We start from the raw sequence: 23378 nt of genomic DNA, 5'->3' as shown, positions 1-23378 counted from the left end.
ATTGAAATAAGAAAACACTCACCTGGCTTCTTTGTTTATTTGATCACCATATCCCACTGTCTTCACAACAGTTAATTTCAACTGAACATTACTTTCCTGAAGCTCATATGTCTGAATTTTAAGTCCAACATTTGAGTAAAAATGCGAGGATTTTTTGTCTTTCAGATTAGTATTGAATAATGTGTCAATGAGTGTTGATTTTCCAATCCCAGTTTCCCCTGTAATAAACATAGATACATTATCTAGGAGCATAAGATGGCTGAGAAGTAACACTCTTAACCCCTAAAATGGTTTAAAGGGTCTCAAATATATCAATGACTATAATGTCCTTTAAAGTATACAAGTTTCTCTTGACTCTATCAGTCATTAATATAATATAGAAAATATGTACACAAAGATAATCAGATTTTGAAGAGCACTGAAACATTTAAAGAAAAAGTCTAAGGAGCATGACTAACATGATGGAAACAAAACCAGATTGACAGACATGGTCTTGAAGTAACAGCACCAGTGTTATACTACTTAAGATAAGTTGAAATGAGCATTAAGAAAATTAAGTAATAATTCAAATGAGGAGTCAGGCACTTACCCACACAGAGAATATTAAAAGAGAATCCTTGTTGGATAGATCGGTTCACCAACTGATGAGGCAAACATTCAAAACCAAAATGACCAAGCATTGTTAAACAACGGACACTATCTCCTTTGGGCTTAAAAAAATATATATACTTTAATTAGAATTAGTAATATCATTTGAAAATATAATTTTAATATGTTAAAAAATTAGAATTATCATTTGATTATCATAACTCAGACATTATTCAAACGAAGTAAATTTGTGAGCAAATAAGTCCTTGTCCAGACACATAGATTTTGCTTTCAATTTAAAAAATAGTAAATCTGGAAGAGGAAGAGGAAGATGGTGGTGCAGTAGGAGGACCCTAGGTTCATCTCATCTCACCAACACAAATAGATAACTACAAAATCATCCTAAATACCCCAGTAATCAATCTGAAGAATGACAGAACAAACTCCACAACTAAAGGAGAGAAGAGGCCACATCAAAAAAGGTAGGAAGTGTGGGGAAGTGGTATAGGGGAGAAAAAGATCATGGCTGCTGCAGTAAGAAGGGAGCCAGAGTTGCAGAGAAGGGTGAGAGAGGAGCACACAGGGGAACACACAAGGAGAATGTTTTGCAAAAGATATGGGGTTGGAAAACTAGAAGGGCTTAATTTCATGGTTCTTGCAACCAGTGGGGCTTAAAGCCTGCAGTTTTAAGGGTAAGCTGCCTTGGCTGGGGTAGAGCTCCAACGGCACTGCGCTGCTCCTGGAGAGAAGGCAGGCAAACAACCCGGGGGCAGATCCCATGCAAACAGCGGTCTGATGACTGCCTGGGGCCCACAGGGGGGAGATGATTCCTTCTTCTCCATGCACATACCAAAGAGGCATTGTTCACAGACACAGCTCTGGGAACAAAAGAGCTCTCTGGCAACATTTCCCACATTTGCCCCGCGGCATAAACACAGAGTTGCTGGAAGCAGCACAGTGCCAACACTGGCTAACTTGCTTGCACAAAGCCCCACCCCTTGCACTCTGGTGGGACTACCCTTCCCAGTCAAGCTTGCCTCAAGCACACTGTGACAGGCCCCACCTCCAGAAGACCAGCACAAACCTCTGCCCACACCATGTCTCCTGCCCAGAGAGTTCTGCAAGGCTTCAGTTCTAGTGGAAGTAGTATCAGGTCTCATTTACCAAGACGACCAGAGCACCACTGGTTAAAACCATTCTGGCCAGGGACCAAGCACCGCACACTGCAGGCAAGAAGAGCCTCTGCAGACCACTGATATGAAGAACAGAGCAACAGCAAGTGCATGCAGCACACACCAGAGTCACTCCCTGAAGCATCAGGCCCCGGACATTATATGACCTCTTCTTCATAAAGCCATTCAGGGGTCCTGAGAGTATCAGGAACAGGACACATAATGGGCTTTTCTAACGCACAAAAGAAGACAAAGACTTAGACAAAAATGCCAAATGGAGGAATTCATCCCAAATGAAAGAACAAGATAAGGTCACAACCAGAGATCTAAGCAAAGCAGATAATAAGTAACATGTCTGATGGAGAATTTAAAGCAATAATCACAAGGATACTCTCCGGGCTTAAAAAAAAAAAAAAAGAATAGAAGCGATCAGGGAGATCCTTACTGCAGAAAGAAAAGAGGAAAAAAGAATCAGTCAGAGATGAAGAGTGCAATAAACGAGATTGGAAACAGGCCTGATGCAATGAACAGCAGGCTGGAAGAGTGAATTAGTGACATAGAGGAAAAAGTAACAGAAATTAAAGAAGCTGAACAGCATAGAGAAAGTATTGCACAAGAATAGACTCATGGAAGTCAGTGACTCCATCAAATGTAATAACATGCATATTATAGGAGTCCCAGAGGAAGGGAGAGAAAAAGAGGTAGAAATTTTATTTGAAGAAATAGCAGCTGTGAAGTTAAACTCTCACTCTTTGCAGATGACACGATACTCTATGTGTAAAACCCAGAAGACTCCATTCCAAAATTGCTAGAACTCATACAGGAGTTCAGAAACATGGCAGGATATAAAATCAATGCACAGATATCAGCTGCATTTCTATACACCAACAATCAGACAGAAGAAAGAGAAATGAAGGAGTTGATCCCACTTAAAATTGCACTAAAAACCATATGATACCTAGGAATAAACCTAACCAAAGAGGCAAAGGATTTGTACTCAGAAAACTGTAGAACACTCCTGAAAGAAATTGAGGAAGACACAAAGAAATGGGAAAACGTCCCATGCTCATGAATTGGATGAACAAATATTGTTAAAATGTCTATGCTACCTAGAGCAATCTACACATTCAATGTAATCCCTATTAAAATACCATCAACTTTTTTCACAGAACTGGAACAAATAATCCTAAAATTTGTATGGAACCTGAAAAGACCCCAAAGAGCCAAAGGAATGTTGAAAAAGAAAACCAAAGTTGGTGGCATCACAATGTCGGACTTCAAACTCTATTACTGTCATCATCAAGACAGTATGGTACAGACACAAAAACAGACATACAGATCAATGGAACAGAATAGAGAATCCAGAAAATGGACCCTCAACTCTATGGTCAACTAGTCTTTGACAAAGCGGAAAGAATATCCAATGGAAAAAGGACAGTCTCTTCAACAACTGGTGTTGGGAAACTTGGACAGCCACGTGAGGAAGAATGAAATTGGACCATTTTCTCACACCATACACAAAGATAAACTCAAAATTGATGAAAGACCTCAAAGTGAGACAGGAATCCATCAAAATCCTAGAGGACAACATAGGCAGTAACCTCTTCCACATTGGCCACAGTGACCTCTTTCAAGATACGTCTCCTGAAGGCAAGGGAAACAAAAGAAAAAATGACATTTTGGGACTTCATCAAGATAAAAAGTTACTACACAGAAAAGGAAACAGTCAACAAAACTAAGAAGCAATCCACAGAATGGGAGAAGATATTTGCAAATGACACTACAGATAAAGGCCTGGCATCTACGATCTACAAAGAACTTATCAAACTCAACACCCAAAAAACAAATAATCAAGTCAAGAAATGGCCAAAAGACATGAACAGACACTTCTTCAAAGAAGACATACAAATGGATAATAGATATGAAAAATATTCAACATGATTAGCCATCAGGGAAATGCAAATCAAAACCACAATGAGATACCAGCTTACACCAGTTAGAATGGCAAAAATCAACAAGACAGTAAACAACAAGTGTTGGTGAGGTTATGAAGAAAGAGGAATCTTCTTGCACGATTAGTGAGAATGCAAGCTGGTACAGCCGCTCTGGAAAACAGTATGGAGGTTCCTCAAGATGTTAAAAATAGAGTTACCCTACGACCCAGAAATTACAGTACTAGGTACTTACCCCAAAGATACAGATGTAGTGAAAAGAAGGGGCATAGGCACCGCAATGTTCATAGCAGCAATGTCCACAATAGCTAAACTGTGTAAGGAGCTGAGATGCCCTTCAACAGATGAATGGATAAAGAAGTTGTGGTATATATATACAATGGAATATTATGTAGCCATCAAAAAATTAAATCTTGCCATTTGCAGCAATGTGGATGGAACTAGAAGGTATTATGCTAACTGAAATAAGTCAGTCAGAGAAAGACAATTATCATATGATCTCACTGATGGGCAGAATTTAAGAAAGAAGGCAGAGAATCATAGGGGAAGAGAAGAAGAAATGAAACAAGATGAAACCAGAGAGGGCGAGAAACCATAGGAGGTGATTAACATCATCATAATAATGAAAAAAAAAAAAGAAATCATAAGAGACTCTCAGTCTTAGGAGTCAAATTGAGGGTTGCTGGAGGGTAAGGAGTGGGGGGGGATGGGGTGGCTGGGTGATGGACACTGGGGAGGGTATGTGTTGTGGTGAGTGCTGTGTGTTGTGTAAGACTGATGAATCACAGACCTGTACCCCTGAAACAAACAATGCATTATATGTTAATTTAAAAAAAGTTTTTTTAAATAGATCCTAGAGGAGAACACAGGCAGTAACCTCTTTAATACTAGCTATAGTAACTTCTTTCTAGATATGACACAAGAGAAACAAAAGCAAAAATAAACAATTGGGACTTCATCAAAATAAAAAGCTCTGTACAGTGAAGAAAACAATCAACAATTGAAAGGGCAACTTATGGAATAAGAAAAGGTATTTGCAAATGATATATCTGATGAAGGGTTAGTATCGAAAATATATAAGGAACTTATAAAACTCAGTGCCTGAAATACAAATAATCCAGTTAAAATTAGGCAGAAGACATAAATAGACATTTTTTTCCAAAGAAGACATCCAGATGACCAAAAGGCACATGCAAAGATGTATCATCATCAGGGAAATACAAATCAAACCTACAATGAGACGTCACCTCACAGCTGGCAGAATGGCTAAAATTAACAACATAGGAAACAACAGGTTTTGGTGAGGATGTAGAGAAAGGGGAATCCTCTTACACTGTTGGTGGGAATGTAATTGGTGAAGCCACTCAGGTAAACAGTATGGAGGTTCCTCAAAAAGTTCAAAGTAGAACTACACTACAATCCAGCAATTGCACTACTAGGCAGTTGCACAAAGAATACCAAAATACTGATTTGAAGGGATACATGTACCCCAGTGTTTATAGCAGCACTATCAACAATAGCCAAATTATGGAAAGTGCCCAAATATCCATCAACTGATGAATGGATAAAGAAGTGGTATATATACACAATGAAATATTACTCAGCCATTAAAAAGAATGAAATCTTACATTTGCAACGACAGATGGAGTTAAAGAATATTATGCTAAGTGAAATATGTTAGTTCAGAGAAAGACAAATACCATATGATTTCACTCATATGTGGAATTTAAGAAACAAAACGAATGAACATAAGGGAAAAAAGAGAGGCAAACCAAGAAACTGACTCTTAACTATAGAGAAGAAACTGATGATTACCAGACGGAATTTGGGTGGGAGGATGTGGTAAATATGTGATGGGGATTAAGGAGGGCACTTGTTTTGATGAGCAGCAAGTATTGTATGTAAGTGTTGAATCACCAAATTCCACACGTGAAACTAATATTACACTGTATGTTAACTAACTGGAATTTAAATACTAATTTTGAGGAGAAAAGATTGGTATATTTATCTGAGATGGAATATTACTTAGCCATGAAAAAGAATGAGGTGTTGTCATTTGCAACAACATGGATGGACCTAGATGGTATAAAGCTAAGTGAAATAAGTCACTTAGAGTAAAACATGTACTATATCATTTTACTTATATTTGAAATTTAAGAAACAAAGCACAAAAAGAAAAAAGGACAAACAAAAAATACTCTTAAATACAGTGAAGGAACTGGTGGTTCTCAGAAAAAAGATGGGTGGGGGAATGGGGAAATAGATAAAAGGGACTAAGAGTAAATTTATCATTATGAGTATTGAGTAATGTATTGAAGTTTTGAATCATATTGTATACCTGAAACTAATACAACACTGCATCTTAATTACACTTTAATAACAATTAAGTGAGTCTACTTAAGCTTTACATTCCAATACAGGAGAGAGATCAAAAAAAAAAAAAAACTAGGCATCCTCACATATTGATGGTTATAGTATAAATTGGCATAGTATCTTTATAAGAGTGATTTAGCAATTACTGATCAAATTTTAAATTGCGTGTATTTTCTCACCCAACAATTCCATTTCTAGCAAAGTATTCAAACATATACCTGAAAAAGAATGTAGAAGGATATTAAATGTGGCATTATATGGAATTGGGAAGAAGAAAGAAGGAGAAGAAGGAGGAGGAGGGGGTGGGGGAAGAAAGGAAAAAAGAGAGGCAAAAAAAAGATGGCAGAGGAGTGGGGGACCTTTTTTCAGCTGTTCCCCTGAATCGAGCTGGATATCTACCAGACCATCCTGAACACCCACGAAATCAGCCTGAGACGTAAGAAGATACATCTGGATCTCTACAAACGAACATCTCCAGCGCTGGGTCTCAAGGTACAAAGTGGGGAGCCGAGGGTCTACATGCAGATATCGGAAGATAAATGGAAGGGGGGAGGGAGCCGCCGTGCTTGGGCGCCAGGAAGCAGTAGCCACCTGCATGGGGGAGCAGGCCAGACTCGCAGACCGGTAGCCGCCAGGAAACCAGACTGAAAACCGGAGCTCCGGAGCGCGTGCGTGAACCAGACTGAAACCGGGAGCTCAGGAACGCGCGCAGGAACTGGGGCGGCTGGTGGTGTTAGAAGCACAAAGGACAGAGACGGGCCGGCCCTGGGAGCGAGGACTGGGACAGTGGCTGTGGGGCGCACAACCTGGGACGCTGCGGGTTTTTGCAGCACTGACAAAAAAAGAGTTAAAGTGGCCAGGAAAGCTCAGTGGAGGGCAGACTGTGATCTCTCTGTTCTGAGACAGAGGCTTGGATAGGGTCACTGCTGCTCTGACTCTCAGAAGAGTCACAAAAAGCCGTCAGGGAAAGCCGCCAGAGAACAAAAGCCCCAAAAAACCAGTTCTCACTGAGTCCATCCCTCCACAGGGGGTAGGGCAACTCTGGCCAAACAGGGTTGCCTGATTATCAGCGCGGCAGGACCCTCCCCCAGAAGGCAGGCTGGAAGTACAAGAAGCCCACATCCCTAAGGTCCCTATAAAACAGGTGCGTCTTGCTTGGGTTCTGGTCAATAATTTGGGCTCTGTACATCCCCGCAACCACACCTCATCAGAATGACAAGGAGGAGGAACCCCCAACAAATGAAAGAAACAGAGACTATGGCCTCTGCCACAGAACTAATGGATATGGATATAACCAAATTGTCAGAAATGGATTTCAGAGTAACAATTGTCAAGATGATGTGTAGGCTTGAAAAAAAAATTAACAAAAATCTATCTCTAAGGGCTGAAATGAGAATGAATCTGGCAGAAATTAAGAATGCTATGAATCAAATGCAGTCTAAACAGGATGCTCTGACTGCCAGGGTAAAACTAGGCAGAAGAAGGAATTAGTGAGTTAGAGGAAGAGATGATAGAAAAGAAGGAAAGAGAAGAAACATGGCTTTAAAAACTCCACTTTCAAGAAAAAAAGACTACCGGAGATTACTAACTCAATGAAACGTTCCAATGTCAGAATCATCGGCATCCCCAAGGGGGTAGAGAGAGAGAGAGAGAGGTATAGAAGAGATATTTGAACAAATTGTAGCTGAGAACTTCCCTAATCCGGTGAAGGAAACAAGCATTCATGTCCAAGAGGCAGAGAGGACCCCTCCCAAGATCAATGAGAACAGACCAACACCATGACATATAATAGTACAATTCGCAAATCTTAGATCCAAGGAAACAATCTTGAAAGTGGCAAGGGGGAAGAGATTCCTCGCGTACAGAGGGAGGAACATCAGAATAACGTCAGACCTGTCCACAGAGACCTGGCAAGCTGGAAAAAGCTGGCAAGACATATTCAGAACACTAAGTGAGAAGAACATGCAGCCGAGGATACTGTATCCAGCAAGGCTGTCATTCAGAATGGATGGAGAGACAAGGAGCTTCCAAGACCGGCAGAAACTGAAAGAATATATGACCACCAAGCCAGCCCTGCAAGAAATATTAAGAGAGGTTCTATAAAAGGAGAAAGACCCCAAGAGTGATACAGAACAGAAATTTACGGAGACAATCTATAGAAACAAAGACTTCACAGGCAACATGACAACAATAAAATCATATCTCTCAATAATCACTCTCAATGTGAATGACCAAAATGCTCCCATAAAACGCCACAGGGTTGCAGATTGGATAAAAAGACATGACCCATCCATATGCTGTCTACAAGAGACTCATTTTGAACCTAAAGATACATCCAGACTGAAAGTGAAGGGATGGAGAGTGATTTTTCATGCCAACAAACCTCAAAAGAAAGCTGGAGTAGCAATTATCATATCAGACAGATTAGATTTTAAGCTAACGACTGTAGTTAGAGATACAGAAGGACACTATATTATTCTTAAAGGGTCTATCCAACAAGAGGATCTAACAATTATAAATATCTATGCCCCCACTAGGGGAGCAGCCAGTTACATAAGCCAAATCTTTTTTTTTTAAAGATTTTATTTATTTCACAGAGATAGAGACAGCCAGCAAGAGAGGGAACACAAGCAGAGGGAGTGGGAGAGGAAGAAGCAGGCTCATAGCGGAGGAGCCTGATGTGGAGCTCGATCCCACAACGCCAGGATCACGCCCTGAGCCGAAGGCAGACGCTTAACTGCTGTGCCACCCAGGCGCCCCACATAAGCCAAATCTTAATCAGAATAAAGGACATATAGATAACAGTACATTAATAGTAGGGGACCTCAACACTCCACTCTCAGCAACAGACAGATCATCTAAGTAGAAAGTCAACAAAGAAACAAGAGCTTTGAATGACATACTGGACCAGATGGACCTCATAGATATATACAGAACACTACACCCTAGACCAACAGAATACTCATTCTTTTCAAACGCACATGGAACTTTCTCCAGAATAGACCATACACTGGATCACAAAACAGGTCTTAACTGACACCAAAAGACTGAGATTATTCCCTGCATATTCTCAGACCACAGTGCTTTGAAACTGGAACTCAATCAGAAGGAAAAATTTGGAAGAAATTCAAACACTTGGAAACTAAGGACCATCCTGCTTAAGAATGACTGGGTAAACCAGGAAGTTAAAGAATTTAAGCAATTTATGGAAACCAATGAGAACGAAAACACATCGGTCCAAAACCTATGGGCACTGCAAAGGCGGTCCTAAGGGGAAAATACATAGCCATCCAAGCCTCACTCAAAATAATAGAAAAATCTAAAATGCAGTCCTTATATTCTCACCTTAAGAAGCTGGAGATGGAACAGAAGAACAGACCTAACCCACTCACGAAAAGACAACTGATTAAGATTAGAGCAGAGATCAATGAATTAGAAACCAGAAACACAGTAGAGCAGATCAACAAAACTAGAAGCTGGTTCTTTGAAAGAATTAATAAGATGATAAGCCACTGGCCAGACTTATTCAAAAGAATAGAGAAAGAACCCAAATTAATAAAATTACGAATGAAAGGGGAGAGATCACGACCAACACCAAGGAAATACAAACAAGCATTAGAAACTATTATCAACAACTATATGCCAATAAATTAAACAACCTGGAAGAAATGGATGCCTTCCTCAAAACCTATGAACTACCCAGACTGACACAGGAAGAAATTGATTATCTAAACAGACCGATTAATTGTGAAGAAATTGAAGTACTGATCAAAAACCTCCCGAAAAACAAGAGTCCAGGGCCTGATGGATCCCCTGGGGAATTCTACCAAATATTCAAAGGAGAAATAATACCTATTCTCCTGAAGCTGTTTCAAAAAATAGAAACAGAAGGAAAACTACCAAACTCATTCTATGAGGCCAGTATTACCTTGATCCCACAACCAGGCAAAGACCCCATCTAAAAGGAGAATTACAGACCGATATCCCTGATGGGCATGGATGCCCAAATTCTCAACAAGATCCTAGCTAATAGGATCCAACAGTACATTAAAAGGATTATCCATCATGACCAAGTGGGATTCATCCCTGGGATGCAAGGGTGGTTCAACATTCACAAATTGATCAGTGTGATAGATAACATTAATAAGAGTAGAGACAAGAACCATATGATCCTCTCAATTGATGCAGAAAAGGCATTTGACAAAATACAGCATCCTTTCCTGATTAAAACCCTTCAGAGTGTAGGGATAGAGGGTACATTCCTCAATTTCATAAAAACCATTTATGAAAAGCCTACAGCGAATATCGTTCTCAATGGGGAAAAGCTGAGAGCCTTTCCCTTAAGATCAGAAACATGACAAGGATGCCCACTCTCACCATTATTGTTCAACACAGTACTAGAAGTCCTAGCAAGAGCAATCAGACAACAAAAAAGAATAAAAGGTATACAAATGGCAAAGAAGAAGTCAAACTCTCTCTCTTCGCAGAGGACATGACACTTTATATGGAAAACCCAAAAGACTCCACCCCCAAATTACTAGAACTCATACAACAATTCAGTAACGTGGCAGGATACAAAATCAATGCACAGAAATCAGTTGCATTTCTTTAAACAAACAATGAGACTGAAGAAAGAGAAATTAGGGAATCCATTCCATTTACAATAGCACCAAAAACCATAAGATATCTCGGAATAAATTTAACCAGAGTGGTAAAGGATCTATACTCTAGAAACTACAGAACACTGATGAAAGACATTGAAGAAGACACAAAAAGATGGAAAAACATTCCATGCTCATGGATTGAAAGAAGAAACACAGTTAAATTGTCTATGCTACCCAGAGCAATCTACACTTTCAACGCCATCCCAATCAAAATACCAACGCCATTTTTCAAAGAGCTGGAACAAACAATCCTAAAATTTGTGTGGAACCAGAAAAGACCCCGAATCTCCAAAGAACTGTTGAAAAGGAAAAACAAAGCTGGGGACATCACATTGCCTGATTTCAAGCTATACTACAAAGCGGTAATGACCAAGACAGCATGGTACTGGCACAAAAACAGACACATAGACCAATGGAACAGAATACAGACTCCAGAAATGGACCCTCGACTCTATGGTCAACTAATCTTTGACAAAGCAGGAAAAAACATCTGGTGGAAAAAAGACAGTCTCTTCAATAAATGGTGCTGGGAAAATTGGATAGCTATATACAGAAGAATGAAACTCGACCACTCTCTCACACCATACACAAAGATAAACTCCAAATGGATGAAAGACCTCGATGTGAGACAGGAATCCATCAAAATCATAGAGGAGAACATAGGCTGTAACCTCTTCAACATCGGCCACTGCAACTTCTTTCATGACACGTCTCTAAAGGCAAGGGCAACAAAAGCAAAAATGAACTTTTGGGACTTCATCAAGATAAAAAGCTTCTGCACAGCAAAGGAAACAGTCATCAAAACAAAGAGGCAACCCACAGAATGGGAGAAGATATTTGCAAATGACACTACAGATAAAATTCTGGTATCCAAGATCTATAAAGAACTTCTCAGGGAAAAAGACAGTCTCTTCAATAAATGGTGCTGGGAAAATTGGACAGCTGCATGCAAAAGAATGAAACTTGACCACTATCTCACACCATACACAAAAATAAACTCCAAATGGATGAAAGACCTCGATGTGAGACAGGAATCCATCAAAATTCTAGAGGAGAACATAGGCAGCAACCTCTACGACATCGGCCAAAGCAACCTTTTTCATGACACATCCCCAAAGGCAAGAGAAACAAAAGATAAAATGAATTTATGGGACTTCATCAAGATTAAAAGTTTCTGCACAGCCAAGGAAACAGTCAGAAAAACTAAGAGGTAGCCCACGGAATGGGAGAATATATTTGCAAATGACACTACAGATAAAGGACTGGTATCCAAGATCTACAAAGAATTTCTCAAACTCAATACACGAGAAACAAATAAACAAATCAAAAAATAGGCAGAAGATATGAACAGACACTTTTCCAATGAAGACATACAAATGGCTAACAGACACATGAAAAAATGTTCAAAATCATTAGCCATCAAGGAAATTCAAATCAAAACCACACTGAGATACCACCTTACGCCAGTTAGAATGGCAAAAATAGACAAGGCAAGAAACAACAATTGTTGGAGAGGATGTGGAGAAAGGGGATCCCTCCTACATTGCTGGTGGGAATGCAAGTTGGTACAGCCACTCTGGAAAACAGTGTGGAGGTCCCTTAAAAAGTTAAAAATTGAGCTACCCTATGATCCAGCCATTGCACTACTGGGTGTTTACCCCAAAGATACAGATGTAGTGAAGAGAAGGGCCATATGCACCCCAATGTTCATAGCAGCAATGTCCACAATAGCTAAATCGTGGAAGGAGCCAAGATGCCCTTCAACAGATGACTGGATTAAGAAGTTGTGGTCCATATATACAATGGAATATTACTCAGCTATTAGAAAGAACGAGTTCTCAACATTTGCTACAACATGGACGGCACTGGAGGAGATAATGCTAAGTGAAATAAGTCAAGCAGAGAAAGACAACTATCATATGATTTCTCTCATCTATGGAACATAAGAGCTAGGATGATCGGTAGGGGAAGAAAGGGATAAAGAAAGGGGGGGTAATCAGAAGGGGGAATGAAACATGAGAGACCATGGACTATGAGAAACAAACTGAGGACCTCAGAGGGGAGGGGGGTGGGGGAATGGGATAGACCGGTGATGGGTAGGAAGGAGGGCACGTATTGCATGGTGCACTGGGTGTTATACACAACTAATGAATTATCGAGCCTTACATCGGAAACTGGGGATGTACTGTATGGTGACTAACATAATATAATAAAAAATCATTAAAAAAAAAAGAACTTCTCAAACTCAATACCCAAGAAACAAATAATCAAATTAAAAAATGGGTAGAAGATATGAACAGACACTTTTCCAAAAAAAACCATACTAATGGCTAACAGACACATGAAAAAATGTTCAACATCACTAGCCATCAGGGAAATTCAAATCAAAACCACACTGAGATACCACCTAACACCAGTTAGAATGGCAAAAGTTGACAAGGCAAGAAACAACAAATGTTGGTGAGGATGTGGAGAAAGGGGAACCCTCTTACGCTGCTGGTGGGAATGCAAGTTAGTACAGCCACTTCGGGAAACAGTGTGGAGGTCCCTCAAAAAGTTAAAAATAGAGCTACCCTATGACCCAGCAATTGCACTACTGGGTATTTACCCCAAAGATACAGACGTAGTGAAGAGAAGGGCCATATGCACCCCAATGTTCATAGCAGCATTGTCCACAATAGCTAAACTGTGGAAGGAGCCGAGATGCCCTTCAACAGACGAATGGATAAAGATGTGGTCCATATATACAATGGAATATTACTTGCCCATCAGAAAGAATGATTATCCAACATTTGCAGCAACATGGATGGGACCAGAGGAGATTATGTTAAGTGAAATAAGTCAAGCAGAGAAAGACAATTATCATATGGTTTCACTCATTTGTGGAACATAAGGAATAGCAGGAAGATCGGTAGGAGAAGGAAGGGAAGAATGAAGCGTGGGTAAACAGAAGTGGGAATGAACCACGAGAGACTATGGACTCTGGGAAACAAACTGATGGTTTCAGAGGGGAGGGAGGTGGAGAGATGGGCTAGCCCGGTGATGGGTATTAAGGAGGGCACGTATTGCATGGAGCACTGGGTGCTACACGCAAACAATGAATCATGGAACACTACATCAAAAACTAATGATGTACTGTATGGTGACTAACATCATAATTTAAAAAAAAAAAGGAAAGGAAAAAAAAGCGGGAGTTACCCTATCGCTACCTAGAGGGGACTGGTTATTGAAGAAAAGTACTTTCATAACAACTGTGTACTAGGAAGTACAGAGCTAAGCTATTAAAATGAATGAGGTTGATCTGTGTGCTGATATAAAAAGTTGTCCAAAGATTAGTTACTGCTGGTAAAAAAAAGTTAATAAAAAAAAACTAGATTGAGAGAAGTGTTTTCTCTTTCCTACTGTTTGAACATGATAGTTTTAATATTTAAATGAGAGAATAAACTAGTTGCTAATTGCAAAAGGGTTCCACAAAAAAGACCCTATAAGATTACTTCCTAAAAAATGTGTAGCATGTATTTATATATCGGATTAAAGTTTCGCTATTGGCCTTCTGGATCCCTTCTAATTCAAAAATTTTATTATTTTAATATCACGTAAACAAAGGAGTGTTCACCATGATTTAACACTAAGGGGGAACCAAAGATAATATGGAATGGACATAAGTCAGTGGTTTAGTTTCTGAAACAAAACTTTGACAGTAGTTTGAAAAACAGTGAAGATGAAAGGTGGATTAAGTGTGATTTTTAAAGTATGACTGATAGAAAAATAAAATTGAATAAGTCATTCACTCCAGAGAAGTACCAGTGAGAAGGAAAAGGAAAAAAAAGTTGTAGTTTGGATACAGAAAAACCTACATGTTTGGAGGAAGAGAAAACACCAAGAAGAGAGCCATTAGTTATTAAGACAATAGGGGTGGGGGGTTACCGAATGGGAAGACATCAGAGAGGGAGGCAAATCATACGAGACTCTTGACTCCGGGAAACAAACTGAGGGTTGCTGAAAGGGAGGTGGGTGGGGGGATGGGGTACCTGGGTGATGGGCATTAAAGAGGGCACGTGATATGATGAGCACTGAGTGTTAAACTGAACTAATGAATCACTGAACATTATATCAAAAACCAAAGATGTACTATACCTTGGCTAATTGAATTTAAATTACAAAAAACATAAATGAACACGATTTAACATAGATCAATACTCATGTATATATTTGAAATTCTGCTCAAAAAGAATTCAAAACTGAGTTTTCACCCATTCAGACATATTACTCTCTTTTTTAGTGTAAATTTTTATGTGAATTATTATATATTGTCCCTAGTATAGACGCTCATCTTAAAATGAAACTTGGTTCAATCTCCCACTAAGCAAAGAAATTAACAAGCAGTCACTCAACCATTTCCTAAAATAACTTCATTTTAATGTCATTTATTATCAGCACATAAAGTTCCACAAATACATGGATCAAAATAATGCTATTCTCCTCATCTAATGGGAATTTCTGAAGTTCTGATTTGTTATTCTTTGGTGTTAAATAGGAATACTCTTTTGCACTACTAAAAAGGTCTGCAAACTCAAGAAACAGGCAACAGTTATTTAAACCATTATTGGTATTTAACTCCAATCAATATAAAAGTTAATTCATGTGCAAACATAACAAACATGAGCCTGTATCATCTATGTCTATATCATTTTACTGAGTCAATATTTTAAAATCACCCAATCTCATTAAAGTACAAAATGTAAAGTTCTATTTGAAAGATATACTCAACTACATCTTCACCACGGGGTATTTGCGTGGGCATACACATTGGTTTTTCTGCCATGCCAGGTTGAAAAAGCTGAAAATGAAGAAATAAAAATCTTTTAAAAACTACTTTAGAAGGCTATATTCCTGTAATACAATTTAGATCAATAAGCGATTCTAATAGGACATTTATCCCAGGTTTCGGCTTTCAGTCCAGACAATTGACCTGTTTTAAATTGTGGCTGTTTTCCTAGACAGGTTCCTATATAATAAATAATATGTAATATTTAACTTACAATGTACAGAGATACATTTAACCATAAACATGCAAAATCATCCAAAGAAAGGTGAACTCTCTTCTGAAATCAAGACAACAGAGAGCATTCTTCTTTCAAGTACTATCTGGATGTGAAATAGGAAATTTTGCTTTGAAAGGTGCTTAAAAGAATCAGGAAAGTACATAATTACTTAACTTTCTTGAGTAGCTTATCAGGGAAGACTAGGGTGTTATAGTGTACTTATTTAAGGAGAATTGGGAAAGAAGAGCCTATAAAATCTAAACAAGTCCCTTAGACATTGAACTAAATTAATAACAATTGTCATTTATGACGCTCTTACTATGCACCCAGCATTGTGCTGAGCGCTTATGCGCTTCAGCTCCTTTAGTCCTCATATACACATATTTTTGTTGCCATATGCCAAGTGAGAAAATTCAGATTCAGAAAAATTCAAGTAACTTACTTGCCCAAGATTTCAACTATGCAGCAGACACAGGTCTGAACTGATCCAAAGCTGGTGTTCTTTCTACTGTCCCCAGTTATGGACCAAATATTCACTCTGTTTGCAACACTGTGGAACAAGGGAGGAGAGGTACAAAAGAGCATTTTGTGCTGATTTCTAAGCAGAACTGCCTGAGAAGGACATGCTACCCTACTTCTGAGTACAGCACAAAGATATGAGAATATGAAGCATGATTTAAAAGGAAATATTATATACAAGTATAGCAAAAAGAAAAGCAAACAGAATCAAAGAATGGCTCTGTGCCATGGTTTCTTCACTTGATACATCCTGAGGATTATTCCTCTCTTGTATATACATTGACCTCATATTTTTCCTTTATAGCAAATAGTGTCCTGTAATACAAATCGTTTTCTGTTTTATGGTATGATTTACTCTAGTCTAGTATATATTATTATTATTATTATTTATATTTATATTATTTAGCAGAACTTTAATGATAGGTAATTGCAGTGATTTCCAGCTTTTAATTGCAACCAACTAAACATCTAAACCACTAAAAAAGAACTGTTTCTTAACTTTTTCTATCTATCCTCTCAGAATTTGAAATGTTACTATAAATTCAAGAGTTTCAAGTTTTAGTTATGCAGATAAAAAAGTTCTGGAGATCTACTGTATACCATGGTGTTTGCATACTTGAAATTTGCTAAAAGAGTAGATCTTAAGTGTTCTTCCCTGCCCCCCCCCCACAATGGTAACTCTGTGAGGTAATGGTAGCTTTATTGGGATAATCATTTCACAATGTATATCAAAACATCACATTGTGCACCTTAAATATATATAGTTTTTATTTGTCAGTCACATCTTAACAAAGCTACAAAAAAGAGAAGAATATTTTCAGAAAAAGAGAATCTCTAACTGCTGACTTTCTGGCAAGCCCGTACAAGATGGCTTGAAAACTGGAGATACAAGTGATCTTGTATTTTAAAAGCTAACTAACTTTGCCTTAAACCAATTGTGGAGTTTATTTATGTCACATAAGTCTGAGCCAAAATTCTTGAAGTATGTTCCCTAGGACTCTGGAGATCACTGACACTCTTTCAGGGAGTCCATAAGGTCAAACATTTATTTTTCTTTTTTTTTAAAGATTTTATTTATTTATTCAACAGGATAGAGACAGCCAGCGAGAGAGGGAACACAAGCAGGGGGAGTGGGAGAGGAAGAAGCAAGCTCATAGTGAGGAGCCCGATGTGGGGCTTGATCCCAGAACGCCGGGATCACGCCCTGAGCCGAAGGCAGACGCTTAACTGCTGTGCCACCCAGGCGCCCCAGGTCAAACATTTTTCTAATAACATGAAGGTGATTTGTTTTTTCCAATGTGTTGACATTTCCACTGATGGTTCAAAAGCAATGGTAGGTAAAACTGTTGCTACTTTCATCAAGGCAGTGGCACCAAATTGTATTATTGGTCACTGTGTTAGTCACTTCACACATTCATGCAAAAAGAAAAAGGCAGCGAATACCCACGAATATTTATACTATGCAAGTGTGATGGATGTCTTAGGTAAAACAAGTAATGTGGATGTGAGAAATAGTAACTCCTTTTGTCAAGGAACAACAATTTCCATTGAAAAAACAACTGACGACATTAGTTTTCAGGCTTTGTTATTTCTAGGACAGTTTCTTGAAAATGAATAAAATGTGCTTTGTAACATGAAGGAAAATAACTGGAAATATATGTTGCAAATGGTAAAATTTGAGTCTCAAAGTTTTTAGAGCACTCATATCCACCATCATGATCCTGACAGATTCCTAATGCTTACAAACTTGCCCTAAAAGATTAGTGGTAGTATTAACAAATATAAAATTTTGATATTGTATAATGAAGCATGTCAGCATTAAATAGACTAGGTTTCCCAAAAATTGACATTTGAGGCCGTATAATTCTTTTTTTTTTTTTTTAAAGATTTTATTTATTTATTTGACAGAGAGCCAGCCAGTGAGAGAGGGAACACAGCAGGGGGAGTGGGAGAGGGAGAAGCAGGCACCTAGCGGAGGAACCTGAGGTGGGGCTTGATCCCAGAACACTGGGATCACGCCCTGAGCCGAAGGCAGACGCTTAACGACTGCGCCACCCAGGCGCCCGAGGCCATATAATTCTTTGTTGTGAAGTGGCTGTACGATGTTTAGTGGCATCTCTGGCCTGTACTTAGTAGATGACAGTAGCAAGCCTTGAGTGTGACAACCAAACCTGTTTCCAGATATTGCCAAATATTTCCTAAAGGGTAAAATCACCCTCCGCCAAGTAACACTGGGTTGAATATAGTAAACAGGTATTTTCCAAATGACCGATGCATTACGTTACAAAGTCATACGGGAGTTCAAGATCCATTTGGAGAGTGAGATAGAACAACAGATTTTAATGTAATAAAACAAAAGGTTCTTTAATATGATTTCAGCTTCTACATTACAACATATCTTGTCACATTTTGGTGGAGTATCAAAGAAAAACATTAACAATTATGTAAGAAAACTACTTAAGGATTCCTTTCCTCCCACTACATATCTATATGAAGCCAGATTTTCTTCAGAAACATCAACCACGTAACTAACGAAACCTTGAACACTACATCAAAAACTAATGATGTACTATACAGTGGCTAACTGAACATAATAAAAAAATAATAAAAATAAATTAAAATTAAAAAAAGAAACATCAACCAAGACAATATATTTCAAGAGATTGAATGTAGAAGCAGATACGGTAATTGAGTTGTCTTTATTTTTGCTTTTTTATATTAAGTTAGAATATGGTTATGTTATGACATAAAATTCATCATTTTAAGTTCAGTGGTATTCAGTAAATTCACTTCGTTGTACAATCATCACCACCTTTCATCTCCAGAACTCTTCCTTTTCTCAAACTGACTATACTCATTAAACAGCAAATGGCCATCCCCTTCACCCCACCTCCTGCCCCTGGCAATCTCTGTACTTACTGTGAATGTCGGAATTTGGATACTCTAGGTATCCCATATAAGTGGAATCATATAATATTTGTCCTTTTGTGAGTGAATTATTTCACTTAGCATAACATCTTCAAGATTCATCCATGCTGTAGTATGTGTCAGAATTTTCTTCCTTTTTAAAATTTTTTATTTAAATTCAACTTAGTTAATATATAATGTATTATTAGTTTCAGGGGTAGAATTTAGTGATTCATCAGTTGCTTATAACACAAGTGCTCATTACATAGAATTTTCTTCCTTTTAAAGGCTGAATGATATTCCATAATATGCATATACTACATTTTGCTTATCCATTCATCTGTCAGTGGACACTGGGTCTCTTTGGCTATTGTAAATAATGTTGCAATGAACATGAAAATGCAAATATCTTTTTGAGACCCTGATTTCAATTTTGGGTGGGCATATGCCCAGAAGCAGAATTGCTAGATCATATTGTAATTGTTTCATTTTTTGAGAAACTGCTTAACTGTTTTCCACAGCACATGTACAATTTTACATTCCCACTAGTAAAGCACAAATGTTCCCATTTCTCCACATCCCTCCCAACACTTGTATTTTCTGTTTTTTTAAATAGTAGCCATCCTAGTAGGTGTGAAGTGTCATCTTACGGTTTTGATTTGCATTTTCCTAATAATTAATGATGTTGAATACCTTTTCATGTGCTTATTAGCTATTTGTTGTTTTTTTTTTTAAAGATTTTATTTATTTATTTGACAGCGAGAGAGAGACAGCCAGCGAGAGAGGGAACACAGCAGGGGAGTGGGAGAGGAAGAAGCAGGCTCCCAGCGGAAGAGCCTGACGTGGGGCTCGATCCCAGGACTCCAGGATCACACCCTGAGTCAAAGGCAGACGCTTAACGACTGAGCCACCAGGCGCCCCTTATTAGCTATTTGTATACCTTGTTTGAAGAAATGTCTATTCGAGCCCACTTTTTAATCTGCTTGTCTCTTATTTGTTGTTGAATTGTATGAGTTTTTATATTCTGGATATTAACCTCTTATCAGATATAATTATTTGCAAATAATTTCTCCCATTTTGTTGATTGTCTTTTCACTCTATTACCAGTGTCCTTTGATCTACAAAAGTGTTAAATATTGATGAGATCCAATTTATTTTTTTTCTTTTGTTGCCTGTGCTTTTGGTGTCAAATGCAAGAAATCATTTCCAGGAGCATGTCATGAAGTTGTACTCCTATGGATTCTTCTGAGTTTTATAATTTTAGTTCTCACACTTAGGTCTTTGATCCATTTTGAGTTAATTTTGTATATGGTGGAGGGTTAGGGTCCAACTTTATTTTCTGGGATATGAATATCCAGATTTCTCAACACTATTTGTTGAAAAGTCCATTCTTTCCCCATTGAATGCTCTTGGGATTGTAGTTAGACAATCATTTGATTATATATGTGAGGGTTTATTTCTGGGCTTCCTATTCTATTTCATTTTGGTCTATATATTTGTCTTTATGCCAATGCCACACTGTTTTGATTACTGCAGTATTGTAATAAGTTTGATATCAGGAAATCTGAGACTTCCAACCTTTTCCTATTTTCAACATTAAATATATAGGACCCCTGAAAACTCTTCATGAATTTTAGAACAAATTTTCCTATTTCCAGAAACATGTTTGAATTTTGATAGGGATTACATTGAACAGGGGTCGTTTTGAATAATATTTACATCTTAACAATATTAAGTTTTCCAGTTTATCAACAGAAGGCGTCTATATCTGTCTTTTTAAAATTTTTTCACCAGTTTTCTTTAAGTAAGCCAAACATTTTAGAGATTTGAAAAACTGCAATTCTTCTCAACAATTTCCTTTGAGAAAATACGGTTTAGGAGCTTACAGGGAAGATGGCAGAGTAAGAGGACCCTAAATCCACCTCATCCCATGGATATGACTAGATAACTCTTGCACCAGAGAAAACAACACAGAAAAGGACCCAGAGACTAGCTGAACAAAGTCCACAACTAAATGTAGAAAAAAAAAGCCACATTGAAAGAGTAGGAAGGGTGAGGACTAGGTGAGAACACAAACACCAATAGGTCTGACAACCAGAGGGAGGAAGCCACGGGCAAGAGAAGGGAGAAAAAATTACTATCACACCAGGGAGCCTACAAAGGGAAGAGAAATCCCCATAGCATCTGGCTTTGAAAGTGAGAGGGGCCAAATTTCTGAGTGCTTACAACCTGCAGAACCTAAAGCCTGGAACTTTCAAAACCAGCAGAATTGGCTCTGAGACACCTGGAGGGTGACAGGAAGCTGAACCCCTGACCTTAAAGAAACAGCAGAGCAAATAGCTCACAGATATACAGGAGGAAGACCAATCTCAGAGTTCCCTGAGGGGCTTCTCCAGGAATAAAGGAGCTAAAAGATGCCATTTCCTTCCCCCACTCCTCACCAAAAACACACAGCCACCTGCCAGAACCACCAAGGCTCCAGTATTCACTACCAAACTTGCTTACACCATGCCCTGGCCTCTACCAACAGACCTGCCTTGGACTCAAGAGCTGTGGATCCTCTTCCCCAGAGAATCTGTGCAAACCCTGCCAATGCTGTATCTCCCAACCTGCCACAGGACATACACACCTTGTTATAACTGCACCCCTCACCTGTGCATGCTTTGCAGTGTCGCTGGTGGAGGAGGACCAGCATCACCTAGTTAAAAATGCACATCCTGGGGGTGCCCGGGTGGCTCAGTCATTAAGCGCCTGCCTTTGGCTCAGGGAGTGATCCCGGGTCCTGGGATTGAGCCCCGCATTGGGCTCCCTGCTCAGTGGGGAGTCTGTTTCTCCCTCTGCCCCTCCCCCATTCGTGTAGCATTCATGCTTTCTTGTTCTCTCTCCTCAAATAAATAAAATCTTAAAAAAAATACACTTGATGGCAGGGTACCTGGATGGTTGTCAGTTAAGTGTCTAACTCTTGGTTTCAGCTCAGGTCATGACCTCATGGGTTGTGCGGACTAGCCCACATTGCGGGGGGTGGGGGGGTGGGGGGGTCTGTGCTCAGCAGGGAGTCTGCTTGAAGATTTTCTCCCTCTGCTCCTCCCCTCATCTGCTCATTGTCTCAAAATAAATAAATAGATCTTTCTTTAAAAAAATACATTTGATGGAATAAATAGCAGGCTAGAAGAAGCAGAGGGAAAAAATAATAAACTAGAAGACACAGTAATTAAGCTGAACAAAAGAGAGAAAAAAGAATTATGCAAAATGAGAATAAACGTAAGGAATTCAGTGACTCCATCAAGTTTAATAACATTCACATTATAGTGATCCCAGAAAGAAAAGAGAGAGAAAAGGTGGCAGAAGTTTTATTTGAAGAAAAAATAGCTGAAAACTTCCCTAATCTGGGGAAGGAAACAAATACCTAGATCCAGGAGGCTCAGAAATGCCCCCAACAAATTCAACACAAGCAAATCCACACCAAGATCTATTGTAATTAAAATAGGCACATGTTGTGATGAGCACTGGGTGTTGTACGCAACTGATGAATTATTGAACACTACAGCAAAAACTTTTGATGTACTATATGCTGGCTAACTGAACTTAATAAAAAATAAAATAAAATAGCAAAATGTAGTGAGAGAAGAAAAAATTAAAAGCAGCAATATGAAAGTAGACAGTTACATACAAGGGAAACCTCATAAGGTTATCAGTGGATTTTTCAGCAGAATTTTTGCAAGCCATAAGGGAGTGGCATGATACATTCAAAGTGCTGAATGGGGAAAAATCTGCAGCCAAGAATGAGCTCTCCAACAAGGCTATCATTCTAGAATAGAGGGAGACTTAAAGAGTTTCCCAGACAAACAAAAGTCTTTGAGGAGAAAGAAAGAGTGACAGCATAAAAATAGGAGACACAAAAACAATAAAATGAATGTTTCTGTAAAAAAAAAATCAGTAAAGGAACTCATGAAATAAAAGGATATAAAATATGACACCATATACCTAAAACATGGGGAGGAGAGAATAAGAGTGGGTTCAAACTTAAACAACCATCAAATTAATATGCAGAAGGTGGTATATACAAACCTAATGGTAACCACAAATCAAAAATCACTAAGATATGCAAAGAATAAGAAAGAAATCCAAATATATCACTAAAGGAAACCAGCAAACCAT

The 23378-nt window shown here is 38.6% G+C and overlaps 1 protein-coding gene across 2 annotated transcripts in view; it reads right to left on the bottom strand.

Annotated features, from left to right (window-relative positions):
• SEPTIN14 (septin 14) overlaps positions 1-23378 on the bottom strand; it is a 112019-nt gene that overhangs the window by 60604 nt on the left and 28037 nt on the right. For both annotated transcript variants that reach the window (XM_087868534.1, XM_045786094.2), the window contains exons 4-7: positions 16237-16344; positions 15521-15589; positions 590-710; positions 23-218 (exon numbers count right to left, since the gene is read on the bottom strand). In XM_087868534.1, the coding sequence (XP_087724660.1) occupies positions 23-218; positions 590-710; positions 15521-15574 (371 nt within the window). In that variant the 5' untranslated portion in view covers positions 15575-15589; positions 16237-16344. The remainder of the gene's footprint in view (positions 1-22; positions 219-589; positions 711-15520; positions 15590-16236; positions 16345-23378) is intronic.

Source organism: Ursus americanus, chromosome 2 (assembly GCF_024610735.1).
Source record: "Ursus americanus isolate L20-20 chromosome 2, mUrsAme1.1.p, whole genome shotgun sequence".
In the NCBI taxonomy this organism is placed as follows: Eukaryota; Metazoa; Chordata; class Mammalia; order Carnivora; family Ursidae; genus Ursus; species Ursus americanus.
Note: the sequence above shows the minus strand (reverse complement) of the source record. Positions and strands in the feature narration are given on the sequence as shown.